Source organism: Aotus nancymaae, unplaced genomic scaffold, assembly GCF_030222135.1.
Source record: "Aotus nancymaae isolate 86718 unplaced genomic scaffold, 86718_ANA_hifiasm-v0.15.2.pri h1tg000108l, whole genome shotgun sequence".
NCBI classification, from domain to species: domain Eukaryota; kingdom Metazoa; phylum Chordata; class Mammalia; order Primates; family Aotidae; genus Aotus; species Aotus nancymaae.
In genome coordinates, this window is record NW_026988523.1 from 14,075,516 (window position 1) to 14,090,061 (window position 14,546).

The 14,546-nt window shown below is 47.3% G+C and overlaps 1 protein-coding gene across 1 annotated transcript in view; it reads left to right on the forward strand.

Moving 5' to 3' along the window:
- The window catches only part of CACNA1E (calcium voltage-gated channel subunit alpha1 E), a 336,624-nt gene extending 322,840 nt beyond the window's left edge, over window positions 1-13,784 (forward strand). The window contains exons 44-47 of the mRNA XM_064370632.1: window positions 1,249-1,377; window positions 2,380-2,560; window positions 3,832-4,022; window positions 5,419-13,784. Of these exons, the coding sequence (XP_064226702.1) occupies window positions 1,249-1,377; window positions 2,380-2,560; window positions 3,832-4,022; window positions 5,419-5,961 (1,044 nt within the window). The 3' untranslated portion in view covers window positions 5,962-13,784. The remainder of the gene's footprint in view (window positions 1-1,248; window positions 1,378-2,379; window positions 2,561-3,831; window positions 4,023-5,418) is intronic.
- Window positions 13,785-14,546: the final 762 nt, after the last annotated feature.

A 14,546-nucleotide genomic window follows, 5' to 3' on the forward strand; every position in this document is an offset into this window, starting at 1 on the left:
GTAGGAACTCCTGGAGTCATTCCGTGCCATCCCCTGTGAGGAACTTAGCACCAAGACCTAGGGCTGATTGGTATAGATAGTTTGATTCTTAAAAGGGCCTCACAGCTTTTTGTCTGCCTGGTGATGTGTCTAGTGGGGAAAAAAATCGCAATAATGTGTCCTTTCTTTCACAGGGAGACTTTATGACATCATTTCTGCGGGTTCCCCGGGGCTGAGCCGTAGTGCCAGGACTTTTTGGATATGTGTTCATCTCATTGTCAGTACTGATGTCTGTAATTCAATTCAGGTGTCAGCCTGTGCTACACACTTACCACTGTGTGTACTTCTGCCCGTCCCTCGGGGCCCCTGCTCCACGTCCCAAGGCGTGGCCATGACTGTGTCTGTGCATATGGAGTGTGCGTCTCACACCGCCTCTGATACCTGTAGACTGCAGTGTTGTTACCGCGTCTGTTTGGAGTCAGAACCGTGTGCTGTACAAAGCATGTACTACAAACACTATAACACCCTTAACTGCACATAGCACATGTCTTGGGAAAGTGCCACTGCCATACACACGAGAAACCACTCAGCCAAATGGTCAGAGAGGCTAAGGAGGGGGTCCCAGATACTCTTTCGTTTGGGCGATGCCCTCATGTTTTTAGGGTGTCATTTGCTAAATATAAAATAGCTTTTTCTGGTCTGATCTCCATCTGCCCGAGATGTTCTTAGCTGTCTTTGTTGGGTAGCCCATGTAAACATCTCCCAGGCAGCTCTTTATGCAATGACACCAGCTATCTGTATAGAGCATGCACGACTGCCAAACTAACAAACAGTCTTTAACCAGGAAATTCACAAGAATGACAGAACCTTAGAGATTTCCAATCCAATCTGATAACAGTCTAGGCTGGCTCAATCCAAAACAATAGCTGTTAGCCACATGTGGCTAGTCCAAACAAAATATAAACTATCTAATTAATTTTTATATCGATTACATGTTGACATGCTAATATTTGGATATATTCAGCTAAATTAAATGTTACTAAATTTCATTTACCTTTTACAACGTGGTTACCCAGCTAGAGCTTCCTGTCTGGGCCATATAGCACATATGTACACACAAACACACACACATATACATACAACTGAGGCCTTAAAGCTGCAAGTCTCTCTTTTGAAAGCCATTCTTGAGGCAGCTGAACTGTCCACTGGACGTGAGATGCAATGAGATGGAACCAAGTCCCACGAGCATGGCTGTGTGTTTATTTCCAGGAGCCAGAGGTTAGTGAATTAAAAAGCGTGCAGCCCTCTAACCATGGCATCTACCTTCCTCCGGACACCCAGGAGCATGCGGGATCTGGGAGGGCATCTTCTATGCCACGTCTGACTGTGGATCCCCAGGTAAAAAGCAACCACCTACCTTAATGCAGTGGCATCTGGGCTGTATTAGGTGGGTTATAGAATAATATCTGATACTTGCAGGTGAGCCCTTGGCGCCCACACCCCTTCCCTCTAAATAAAACCTGGCTCATGGGCCTTCTCTAATAGAGCCTGCTCCTCCAGTGTTTTCAGTGACCCCCTAACCACAACAGCCCAGTCAACAAAATTGCATACCTCTCTCTGGATGGGCTAAACATTCTCAAGATTCAACCAGCCATGCAAGAAATATCTTCCAGGATTTTCTCTGTGTACTTTCCCATCCTTTTTTCGTTTCCTGACTCCTCCGGCACATAGGCAGTTACTTACACACACAGGTCCGTGTCAGGACTGTCTGTCCTAACCAGTGCAGGCCACGCCTCATTCCTTTGTCTGTTTTCCTGGCTGCTTTTTCCTGTCTGTCTGTCTTACATCAGGTTTTGACAGAGACGAGAAGGTTTTGTGGATTTGTTCTAGGATCTGTGGCAAATCAAAATGCCAGAATTTAAAACGGGGCTAGGTGGATTGATGGCAGAGGGAGAGTGATACATTCTTAACAGTTGTTAAATCGCAAGCTCTCCTAGGCTCTAGGGCTGCAGGGCAGGGCTTTCTCTGGCAAGGGCATTAAAAAAAAATAGCAGAGCCACGCTTCTTTCATGGGGTAGCCTTTTAGACAGTTGCCCTCACATGTTTCAAAGCGGCACAGTATTTGCTGCAGCCTGACCGTGCCTGCCTGCAGTCTGCTTGGCTTTTGCCATGGTACACTCAGCTACAGGAAGAAAAGATCCTGGACCATTTCCGGTTAGGATACTTTCTTGAACAGTTCCCTCCAGCTAAGGTTTGAGCAAGAGAGATTCAAGGGACGTTACCATTTGCAGGGGTTAAAATTTCCTATCCTCAGAGTCTCAGTCCTGCTGCTTCTGTGCTTTTAGATTTTTTCAATCATTAATCCATACCTTGTGTTTCTCTGGGGGCTTCCATTTCCAGGTGGTGACGGACACTAGCTCCATGAGACGTTCATTTTCCACTATTCGGGATAAGCGTTCAAATTCCTCATGGTTGGAGGAATTCTCCATGGAGCGAAGCAGTGAAAATACCTACAAGTCCCGTCGCCGGAGTTACCACTCCTCCCTGCGGTTGTCAGCCCACCGCCTGAACTCTGATTCAGGTGAGGAGGTCTTCTGTGTCTAGCTCTTTTATCAGGCAGTGAGTGCCTGCCCTGATGGAGTTACTCTGGTGAGGACTGTAAATAACCAGAAAAGAATTCAAACAGAGACAAGGGTAGAAGAAAGTGAAGGATTCTCCTTACCAAAGGGAATTCCTATATGTGACTTCCATCATGAAACAGGCCAAAGCTCTCCTCTGTGTTCACCATAAAGGCTGGTGCAATCCCTTCCTTCTGGAGCAGGGTTATACAAATCATTAGAATTGAGAGAGGTTTTCAAATAGTCTTCTGCAAAACCACTGCGGCTTTTTATTAGAGACCCACTGTGAAGACTGAGCTTTAACCACCAATTCCACTGCAACCCAAACAGTGCTACTTGGAATTATTTCCTGTGTTTGAGTTTCATTTAAGCATTTGTTGTTGTTGTTTTTTTAAAAAGCAAATTATTAGTCTGGTTTATTTTACTGGATAAAGGAATCAAAGTTGAAAAAGCAGTGACTTGTCCCATGTCATAGGGCCATTAAGTGGCAGAATTGGGACTGGGATCCTTTCATTTCAATCCTGGCTTCTCTCCCTGGCATTATGTTAGGTAGGTGGTTATTTAGTTCATAGAAACTTCTTAATTCCCTTCTGCTGATGCCACCTTCCCCGCCCAAAAGTTGCACAGCCACCTTTATGATATGGAGAATTCCTGAGCCATATTGTTGACCAAGATTCCATATTGTGTGTAGCATAAATAGAAGCAGAATAGATTGGATTATTTGACATATGTCTCTAGTGGCACCTTGCAAACTTACCTGCTCACAAAATAGGTAAATTTCCAGCCTGTCTTTCTCTCCTGCTTCCCTTTCAGATCATCTTTTGACATGCTTGGAGAAGCCAGTATTCTTTTAGGGACCTTAGTTCAGGCTGCTACAACAAATTACCACAGACTGGGTGGCTTAAACAACACGTTTGTCACGGTTCTGGGGGCTGGCAAATCCAACACCAAGATGCCAGCAGATCCCTGCCTTCTTTCTGTTCTCACATGTTGGAGAGCAGAGAGAAAGGAAGCAAGCACTTTCCGATCTCTTCTTATCAGGGCACTAATCTCATCGTGGGGGCCCCACCCTCATGACCTAATCACCTCCCAACACCATCCCATCAGGAACCAGTTAGGCTTCAAGATTTGAATTTGGAGGGGCCACCTCCAGGCTGTAATGTGATGCTGAGACAGAAGTCTCTTTATCATCATGGTCAGAGTTATAACCAAGTGCTTTTGTCACCTCTCACAGGCCACAAGTCTGACACTCACCGCTCAGGGGGCAGGGAGAGGGGACGATCGAAAGAGCGAAAGCATCTTCTCTCTCCTGATGTCTCCCGCTGCAATTCAGAGGAGCGAGGGACCCAGGCTGACTGGGAGTCCCCAGAGCGCCGTCAATCCAGGTCACCCAGTGAGGGCAGGTCACAGACGCCCAACCGACAGGTGAGCACAGAGAGGAAGCCAGCCTACGGCAGGAGGACAGGGAAGAAAGCGGGCTGTATCATTAGGTGCAAATCGTGGGCATTTAGCAACCACATTCAAGCACCCACAAAGACTGGAGTTTCACAGGAAACTATACCTATAGTGCATAGTAGTTAGCTGCTCAATGCTTGTGTACTCAGAGATTATCTGAATTCACAGGAAACCAGATTCCCCCCACCACCCCAAAGAAAGATGGTGTCTAGAGGTCATTCCATTCCAGCCTTCAGAAGGTTGACAGATGTCTCAGCCAGATTTGGGAGGAGATGATGGTCCTGCAGCCAGAAAGATCCCTTTGACCATCTTGTGATAATCAGTATTTGTGAGAATGGTGATTCAGCCCTCGGCCCAGGATTCATAAGTCGGAGCCATTCACCCTCACTTACCTAGCTTCCAGCAGCCCCAGAAGACCGTGCCTTTTGCTGAACCGCCAGCCTGGTGCCTAAGGAATAACTAGTGGAGCTATGTGAAAACATTCTTCCACTGTGTTCCTCTTCACTACAGAGCTCTGTCTATTCATGGCACTTCGACCAGTAAGAGGTGACCCCCTCAACGGAAATGATCAGTGGGGAAAAGGCAGGGCTGCTAATACAGACCTTTAGCGACGCAGCAGTTGAGAGGTTTCCCTTGAACAGCAGTTTTCACATTTTAGTTCAGAACAGAATTACCTATGAAGCTAACTAGGACTGCACATTCCTGGGGCCTGTAGGATTCTGGTGAGACCCAGAAGTCTGCCTTTGAAAAAAATGTTCTCCTGGAGGTTTACCTCCCAAAACCCGGGCTCAGTTTCCCTTGGGAATAGGTGAGGGCAAGTGTGGCCTGAGCCAGCAGCTGAGTGTACCAGGTACAGAAGCTGAGTTCAGCAAGCCACTGAAGACATGGGTAGGAATAAGGGTTTCCCAGACTGAGCAACTCCAGAGCATTTGCTCACCCTCCACAGAGTTGTCTTTCTCAAGTTTAAAGTCTGTCTTTCAGCGCGCCCCTTGTTACACGTGCAGAGCTTCCTTAGTAGTCCAAGCGTGTGCTCCGCAGGCCTGCCACTCCTAGCATCACCTGGAAGCTTGTTAGAAATGCAGAATCTCGGGCCTCACCCCAGATCTTCTGAGCCTGCATCTGCAGTTTAACCAGATCCCCGGAGGTTTGTGTGCACATTAAACTCTGAGATGTCCTGATCTAAATGCTCTTGACTCCTTAATCGCTTCAATCCCTGTGTCCCTGAGTGGATGTGAATACTACAGGGAGCTCCAGCTCAGGTCTCCCCCAGAATTCGGACTCCAGGGACTCCCTAGAAGGAGGTAGGGACCTTAACAGGGATCATGCCAAGCCCAGTCTAACATGCCACATCTCTCCTGCTGTACAGGGCACAGGTTCCCTAAGTGAGAGCTCCATCCCCTCTGTCTCTGACACCAGCACCCCAAGAAGAAGTCGTCGGCAGCTCCCGCCCGTCCCGCCAAAGCCCCGGCCCCTCCTTTCCTACAGCTCCCTGATTCGACATGCGGGCAGCATCTCTCCACCTGCTGGTGGAAGCCAGGAGGGCTCCCCGCTGACCTCCCAAGCCCTGGAGAGCAACAGCGCTTGCCTGACCGAGTCTTCCAACTCCCCGCACCCCCAGCAGGGCCAACACATCTCCCCACAGCGCTACATCTCCGAGCCCTACTTGGCCCAGCATGAAGACTCCCACGCCTCAGACTGTGGCGAGGAGGAGACGCTCACTTTCGAAGCAGCTGTGGCTACTAGCCTGGGCCGTTCCAACACCATCGGCTCTGCCCCACCCCTGCGGCACAGCTGGCAGATGCCCAACGGGCACTATCGGCGGCGGAGGCGCGGGGGGCCTGGGCCAGGCATGATGTGTGGGGCTGTCAACAACCTGCTGAGTGACACGGAAGAAGACGACAAATGCTAGAGGCTGCTCCCCCCTCCGATGCATGCTCTTCTGTCACATGGAGAAAACCAAGACAGAATTGGGAAGTCAGTGCGGCCCGGGGGGGAGGAAGAGGGAGAAGGAAGACGGAAGGACACCATGCATTATCAGAGAAGAGGAAGTAAAGGACAATCGGAACACCAGTCAAACCCACCAAATTGCTGTATTCCCCTTTGCAAGATGGGCACTGCCATAGTTCTGCCTCTTTGCTGGGGAAAGAAAACACAGGAACGTGCAGGGTTATTCCTGTGGGAGAAGGGACACGAGGATGGCTTTGCTTCCCTTTGCCCCTTCCCACTCTTCTAAAAGCCGTGGAGGGATCTAGCTGGCCTACGTCTACACTCAGTGCCCTGAGAAGCCCGGAAGACTTTCTGGCTCTTAACTGGGGAGTAGTGGAGACCGTAGGAGAGGACTCTCCTCCCTCGCCAGCTCTTACGCCTCACCCAGCACCACTGCCATCGGGGCAACGGCAGCAGCATCTCATGCATTACCCTGTGGCTTGCTTCTGCCAGGGCGGCACAGGCTAAGTCAGGAACATCGGATGCCAGGGAGGGAGGAGAAAGCCGAAGCGAAAAGGGTCAGGGTGCTGAGGCAACAGCAGCAAGGGCTGGTCTGGGTGAGAAAAGCCATAGCCCGGCAGCCCCTACCATGAGGGAGACAGAGAAACAGAACTGGTGGTGCTGGGGGGTGTAGCCCCCCAATCCTTGAGGCCTGTCACCCACACAGCAGGTGCTGCGTGTTAGGACAGGTCAGGAAGTCCCCCCAGGGTCCACAAGGCGCCTGAGGCTCTGGTAAGGGTGAAGGTGAAAGTATCGAACAACCGCTCTGGCATCAGTGGAAGTGGAGTTTGGTCCTAGCGCTGGATCCCATGCTGGTCAGCAGGGAACCCTGGGGGTGGGGAGAGTAGCAGGGGCCACCTAAGGGACTCAAAACAGAGTCTGTTCTCCAACCAGTGTAGAAGCAATCCAATATGTGTAACAGTGCTACGGCCACACCAGCACATCCTGGCTGAACGTCAGCCCGCACTCTGGTCCGTGAGGCAGCAAGGCCAGTGCTGGGCCAAGTGCAAAGGTCTAGCCTTTCCTGCCACTCCCCCGAGAGGGGAGAACACACGTATCCAAGTAGGCTACCCACCACTGGGTAGGGACTTCTGTAAAGATGGGAAAGGCTGATTGATAGACTGAAATAAGCTTCTGTGAAAGTCTGGAATTTCTGAGGACCTCCCATGAGGAGGGACCACTGGGACCGCAGCTTCTGCAGCTGGTGTGGGGTTCAGGTCATTTTGTCAGGATGCTTTAAGGTGATTAGTAAATATACCTCAGCTTAGACCTGGGCTGCTGCTCCTGGCAAAGCAGGCTCCAGTGGGGCCTCATCACGCAGTATGACAGGACTGGGGCCCTGGTCACCTTGAATATTCCCCTGAGCCAAAATGGGGCTTCACCCCTCCCCAGAGTAAGAGCTGGAGCAGACAGTCCCACCCTGTCATTCCTAACTGCCCAAACAAATGCAGAAGCATTGAGCAAGAGAGCCCTTTCTTGCCAAGCCAGTGCTCTTGTGGCATATGGCATATAGCTCCATTGGAGGGGACTTATCACTGGCTTTACGTGGTGGAAATGTACCTTCCCCTTAAGTCCCTTGTTAGTGCCATCACAGCAGGTGAACGGGTGCCCGACAGGGCCCTCCTTTCCCCACCAGGAGAGTTGGAGCCTCCCACCCAGGATCCCGAGGACCCCTCCAGCCCAGACGCAATCCTCCTCTCGGGCAGGAGCAATCCAGAGCTGTTATTTTTCTTGTAAGGAGACTATTTTTCCCTGTTTTTTAATTGAAATATAAATAAGGCATAGCTGCATCAGCCCTGAAAAGCCAAATTCAACCACATGGCTGGAAAATTTGTCATGGCCCTGCCTTCTCTTACGATATTGATGGCGCTTCATGACCCACAGTCAGCCCCCAAACCAAAGTCGTCCCAACACAGGAGGCCAATGAGGCAGAGACAGAGCTCTCCCACCCTCAAACCCTCTTTCATCTTCATTTTCCTCTCCTACTTAGCACCTGCGTGCTTGAGGGTGGCTGGGAATGTGACATAGGACACCCCGATCCTAATAGGTGTGACCCTTACATAACACTCTGACGCTGGGCCTTGTATTGTTTTTCAAGTTTCCTCTGCTCAGCGTCATTTCATGCCAAAGTGCTGCTATGGGCTGCTTTGTGTGCACAAAATTGCTTCTTCCATCTTGGAAATGCAGCTTTCCCTAGGGGAAGGTCTGCAACAGGACTGACCATTCTGAGCCAGTGAGTCTACTGCATGGTGTTTTGAGAAAGGGAATTGTAGTGATACCTCGTGCCGTTTCAACAGTAGGAGATACGTAGGCTGGCAGAGTAATTCCCAGAAATGGAATTTGCCTGCAAATAGTATAAACACTAAATTTACTGTGCCAGGAAACCTTCCTGAACTCCTTGAACTCACACACACAAGTATTTGAGTCCTCAATAAAGTGTTGGAAAGCACTGCAGATGCAGTCACCTGACTGACCACCTGGTTTTTCCTTTGCCAGTGGATTTCTTTTATTCACCTTCCCTTGACCAAGAAATTGGGTTTCTTTCCCCTTACCCTGCACTTACTCTTCTATTAAGACCAGAAAATAAAATCATTTTCTGTTGAGTCACAAACTCATTTTCATCATCTCGTTTGGTTTTCTGCTGCCTCTGAACAAAAAGTGAATGCCAGCTTTCCCTTGAAAAGAGGCCCCTCTAGACCCCAAAACCTATTATTTTCTCTGGTTAAAAATCACAGCAGTATCTTGAGAAACTCCATGCCAAAAGACTACAACCAGCGTTTGAGATATACCACAAGATCAAATTTGGGCACTGGCGGTCCCCTCAGAAGACTCGAGTCATATGTTTAGTTTCTCTTGCTAATGTTGTCTTCACCATCTCCTCAAAGAGTGAAGACAAGAGGAAGGTAAAAGGAGGAGGAAAGAAAACCAAGGCGGAGAGATGTTCTAAATAGGTTTGCATTTAGATACCCCTCTCTTCACCTAAGGCTCCAGACAGACTCCAGGTAGGGAATGCATGTCTGTCTCTTTCTCTGTCTCCCCATCTCCTAGAGGACAGAGTGCCAGTGACCCTTGGACAGGGGTAGGGCTCCAGCCAAGGTGCCCCTGAGCCAGAGTCAGCATAGAATTTCTGGCCCCGTGAAGGGCTCACCCCCTCTAGCGTCGCCTTGGCTCCACCTGAGTCATGAACACAATTATCAGTGGGGGTCTGTGCTCCTCTTCTAGCTGAAGAATCTGTTTTTATTCTGGGCTTCACTTGTGGCCCCTACTCAGCGTCTCTGTAGGGCACTGAGATCACCAAGAACATTGCCCAGAAACTGAACTCCAGATGTTCTAGATTTTGACTTCCCTTGACTCGGGCCATAAAGAGAAGACCCCATAATCCACCTCTCAGCCAGTATCTCCCTTCCCTGCACAGACTCCTCCCACCCCCATAGAGCCGATGCGGTGAGCATGAGGGTCTTCTTACCTCTGTTCTCCCATCCCAGCCTCTGTTTTGCTGCACGTTAGCACTGATCCAACTCCTGAGATGGTTAATTCTACCCAATCCAAGCTTACTTGCTTGCCTGACTGACTCTACCACTCTCTCAGCTGTTGCAGAATGTTGCATTCCAATGAAATAAGGTTTGGAACTTACCTGGTGCTCTTCAGAAGGTGACTGAAACAAGGTGCAGGGTGTCGGGGTGGATGCAAGGCCCACTACTGGATAAAAGCTCACTGCAGGGCAAGGAGGTCTCTCCTGGCATAATGGAACAAAAATATTTTGATTTTTAAAAATTTTTCATTACATCCTATTTCTCAAGCCCTCTGGATGTTTCATTCTTGGACAGAGTGTTTCTTTAGTGGGTGGGGCCAAGGGCGGGTTGAGAGATGATTTCTCAGCTCATTTGTAAGATATAAATATTACGAGGTTGTATGCAAAGAAGGGGCAAACGTATAGCAGAAGGGGAGCAGACAGCTACCTTTCAGGGGTTTTGAGACTTGAAGGTTAAGGAATTCTTACTGCTATTTTTGTTCATCAGTTTCATGTCTGTTATGTTTTGACACCCTCAGAGGCTTAGGACTAGTGTGGCCCAGAATCCTGGTGAGAGGCGTTTGCATGCCTTCGGGTGAACTCTTCCCCTCTAGCTCTGTCACCCAGCTTGCAAGTCCTTCCCTCACAGATCCCAGAGCGATGGGCACTGTCCAGGAGGTGCAGGAGAGGACTTTATGATGCTGGAAAGAAGGAAGAAGTAGGTCCCTTGCAAGTGGCCAGACAGGGCATGATGGTTTGACTCCAGAAAGAGTCTCTATAGAATCAAATTCAGGTTCAGATAACTTTTCTTTAAAATATTTCCATACTGAGACTTCCATTTTGAAAAATCCAAACAAAATTAACTCAGGGCTTATGACTTAACCTTTGTATGAAGGTGATCGAAGCAATCCCACATGAATAAGCACTGCCTGTAGCAGCGGCTTTGCCTTTTTGTCTGTTGTTGTTTCTCCTCTGAACCACCCTGTACATCATAGCCAGGTCCACCCCAAATAGAGCAGCAGCTGATGGCTTCTCTGCTGTGTGTGGAGGGAGGGCTCGGCTGCAGAGCTGTGGTGTTTTGTCAGCTGTCAGGTGCTACAGCCCACCCAGAGTACACAGATATAGCACTTTAAGGGACAAAGGAGGAAGAACAGAAAGAACTCTCTTTGCTTTCCAGAGGCCATCTTTTTCTTTCCTTAAATCCTTTCTGCTTTGACCTTCTGAGGTTTATGCATTGCAGAGAGGTCACACCAAACCAAAGAGAACAAATTCATAGATTGTCCCAACCTACCCAAAGGGCCTGAAAAGTTTCTCTGAACAAAACTCAAGACAGCTGAGAAGTATGAATGGGGCTCACAGCAAAGTCTGATCAATGGCTGTTGAGGCTGGGGCACTCTGAAACTGCCCTTCTATTTTTGTAGTTTTGCTTCCTTCTATCCACGCTCTCTCCCCATGCTATAAGTAGGGGAGTTAGTATCTTGACCTTCTAAATGCAAAAGGAGATTTTATAATCATCCATGCTACCTGTAAATACATTACTGAGGTTTGCGTTCTTATTTTTGGAGGTATGAAACAGTTGAGTAGACCAGGTCGAAAGACGTGTGGGGATATATGTTTGCTTGTTTGGGGTTTTTTGTTTGGTTGGTGGCTGGGTTTTTTGTAACAGGCCTATCCTGGACAATGTTTCTGGATCTGTTTCTCTTTAGCAAGTAATTGCCATTGAATTTAGTGATATGATATTTGAGTCAAAAATCTGAGGTGACAGTACCAGCTCTGTCTTTCCTCTCTGGCCTCCTTTTTGTCGTCTTTCTCCTTCTGTCTAAGTTGGACTCTGTCTTTTCCTAAGGACTTAATATAACACAGATTAATGAAAAGCTGCCCTAAAACTTCAGTGAAAGCCAAGGAGATGCAGAATTTTTTCAGGACATCTTTAACCAATACAAAATTTATGTCTTGTTAAGAAGGTAATTTTTACAATAGTATAGTAATCTGATAAATGAAAACTATTGGAAGTCAAAAATTATATTCTGGCTTTCTGTACTCAGACTTGTGCCTTCAGTAAGCATCACTTCACTTTCTTTCCCTTGTCAATTGAAATATGAATGTTCAGCTAACTCGTGCTGTGAAGTGTCTGTTAAGTTAATAATGCGCAATTTAAAGCACTAAGTCACAAATCAGTTTGGAAAAACCTTCACTTGTTAGATTCCATAAATACCTATGAAATTCTCAGCATTGCTACAAGCATTTAATTTTTTTAAAAAAGAAACTTCCTGTCTAATGAAACCCGAATCGAGGATTTGCTTTAATTTCACTCCATTCTTCCCATGTTCCCTTATTATTCTTCTTCTTATCTCTAACTTAAAAAGAATCTATACTTTTTTTTCAATCCAAGAAGTTGAATTTTCATGGTCTAAGGTCCTTGTGTCACCTTCACTTTGTGCAAATTTAACCCAGTCATAGATCAAATAACCACAAGCCAACACTTAGGATCATCTCCCAGATATATTCTCCAACCCAGCAGTGGAAAGCTGAATGAATCTTTTCTTTCTCTTTCTGTCCTACAAGTTTGTCAGAGATAAGAATGGATTGCTGTCTACATTCTACAATCAGATCCTAGAATTTACACCAGGCTGTGCCACTTCCTCTTTACTTCACTCAGAGGATGGCCCCCAAACCGAAAATGAAACCATTCGAATACGCCAGATCTGAATTTGACTTTGATGACTCAATAGTTTTCTTTCCAGCATTCTGACTTTTTTAATGGCAATGGCCTATGTGGCACAGGAACTACCACTTTAAAGCAAATCTGTTAAACATTTTTATAAGGGATGAGCAGGAAAAACACACTCCAAAATTCTAAAGTGCCATTAATCAATTTTTAAAAATAAAGGTAATATGAAATGAGGGCTAAATGATATAACTGCCAGTTAAGGTAGACAGTAGTTGTCGTCTTAGTTACATTTGATATGGAGTTGTATAATATTAAGCAGATCCCAGTGGAGTTAGTAAAAACATAGGTATTAAGTTTTAATGGCTACCAATTGGGATATATACTCAGCCTGCGGGCTGAACTTTAGTCAGTGTTTTTCTATCCTGGTGTTTTGTGAACAAGTCAAAATTTATACAAAGTCACCCTAAGTGCTGTAATTGCAGAGGAACTTGCCTCTTGGTGATATTAGAGGGCAGTCCAACTCCACTCAAACTGAGTCCAAGATTTGAATTCACCCAGAAAAACAAATGGAGGAGAAAAGCCTAACGCACCAGATGTGTTTGGCATTTCATAGCTGGGACAATGGAGAAGAGGGTAGGAAGACAAGCTGTAGAACAAAGGCAAAGTGAGGTAGAAAATATCAGCAGGTCCCAGAAGAGGACAGACTTTGAGATGTGTAAACTTGGATCCTCTTTTTCACTTAGGTTATGGGTAAACTTCTCAGCACAAGATTGGATTCAGAGAACTTCTTTCTGTTAAACTCACCTAGGGTAGTGGGTTTCAAGGCCTCAGAGGATTGATAGGTTCCCGAAATTCTCTTTCCAGACCTGGGAGATGGAAAGAAAGAGGTTCTTGCTTTAAAGCGGCTTGAAGACAATCTTTATGACTTCAGCAACTCTTCAACATAGTAGCACCAATAATGGAGAGATTATATTAACTTCCTAGTGGTGAGAACACCATGGGAGGGGAGAAGGGCCAGTGAGTGGGACGGTGATGAGCTTCATCAGGAACAGATTTCAGACTTGCAGGGTGCACCGGTTCTAGCCTCAAATAACAACAGTGCAAGGAGGTGGACTATAGGGTCCACACCCTCTGTCCTTCGGGGCCCATGATCAGGCCATTCCCTCTTTGTTTTGCTCCTAGAGGATGAGCAAGTAAGATGAGATCAGGAGGGAAATTGGGTGCTCTGCCTCAGGCTGTTAAAATGCTGCTACCTGCATTGTAAAACGTGTAAGTCATGCCTCACAAGACACCTCCTTAGGGGCAGCATACACTGTGGTGTGCCAGCCTGACACCCCTGCAGCCACGGTGTTTGAATGGCAGCTGATGCTGGCCTACCCAGAGTATCGGTGCATCTCTCCTAAAGCCACAGTTCAGCACTGCATGTTGACCAGGCGGATATCCTGTAATATAGATGCTCGTTTGGATCCAAAAGGAAAACCATTAAAAATAAAAGAAAGATGAAAAACTTTAATGTTTTTGGGGGGATAAAAGAAAAGAATCAATAAAACCTTGTTGTAAAGAATTTATCAGCCTGATTTCCCTCACTTGATGTGTTTCTTTGCTGCTACCAAAAAGGGAGATCATGGGAGTGAAGCCTGCCAGACCCTCAGGGGGAGCTGGCACCAGTCTCTGCAGTGCGCTTATCTGGGGTCTTCTCAGCCCGCTCGGGAGGAATTCAGGAGGCCTTCAAAGTCCCAAGGACATCCTGGCCCTGGAAGGTTTTATTAAAAAGTGCACTTTAGTGCTGGGTGTGGCAGCTGGTACCTGTTACCCCAGCTATTCAGGAAGCTAACACAGAAGTCTCGCTTGAGGCTAGGAGTTCGAGATAGGCCTGGGTGACAGTGAGACCCTCATTTCTTAAAAAATATAGGAAAAAAATGTTCTCTGCCTTGGAGAAATTTTTTTTAAAAAAACAATTCCATAAAAACTGGTTCCCCGAAAGGGATAAACAGATTTTCTAATCAGGACATTGTCCTGATCTCCAGGTGAGGAGTTTAACAAGGCAGCCAGAGAACTCCCTTGGGGAACAACAAGGCTTTGTGACCAGAAAGTCTATGCCCAGCCTCTTCTCTGAAAAAAAGGTCAGGGGGATTATAGGATACCAGCTCAGCCGCCAAGTTCGGGAAGCAGCTGATTCCCAGGACTCTTAGGAGACACTGTCCATTCTTCCTCCTGTCTACATCACTCCCCCTTTAACTGCAATCACTCCCCCTTTAACTGCAATCACTCCCTTGCCACAGGGAAGGCAGCAAGCTCCAGGCCCAGGCGTCCATTTGATTTGCCA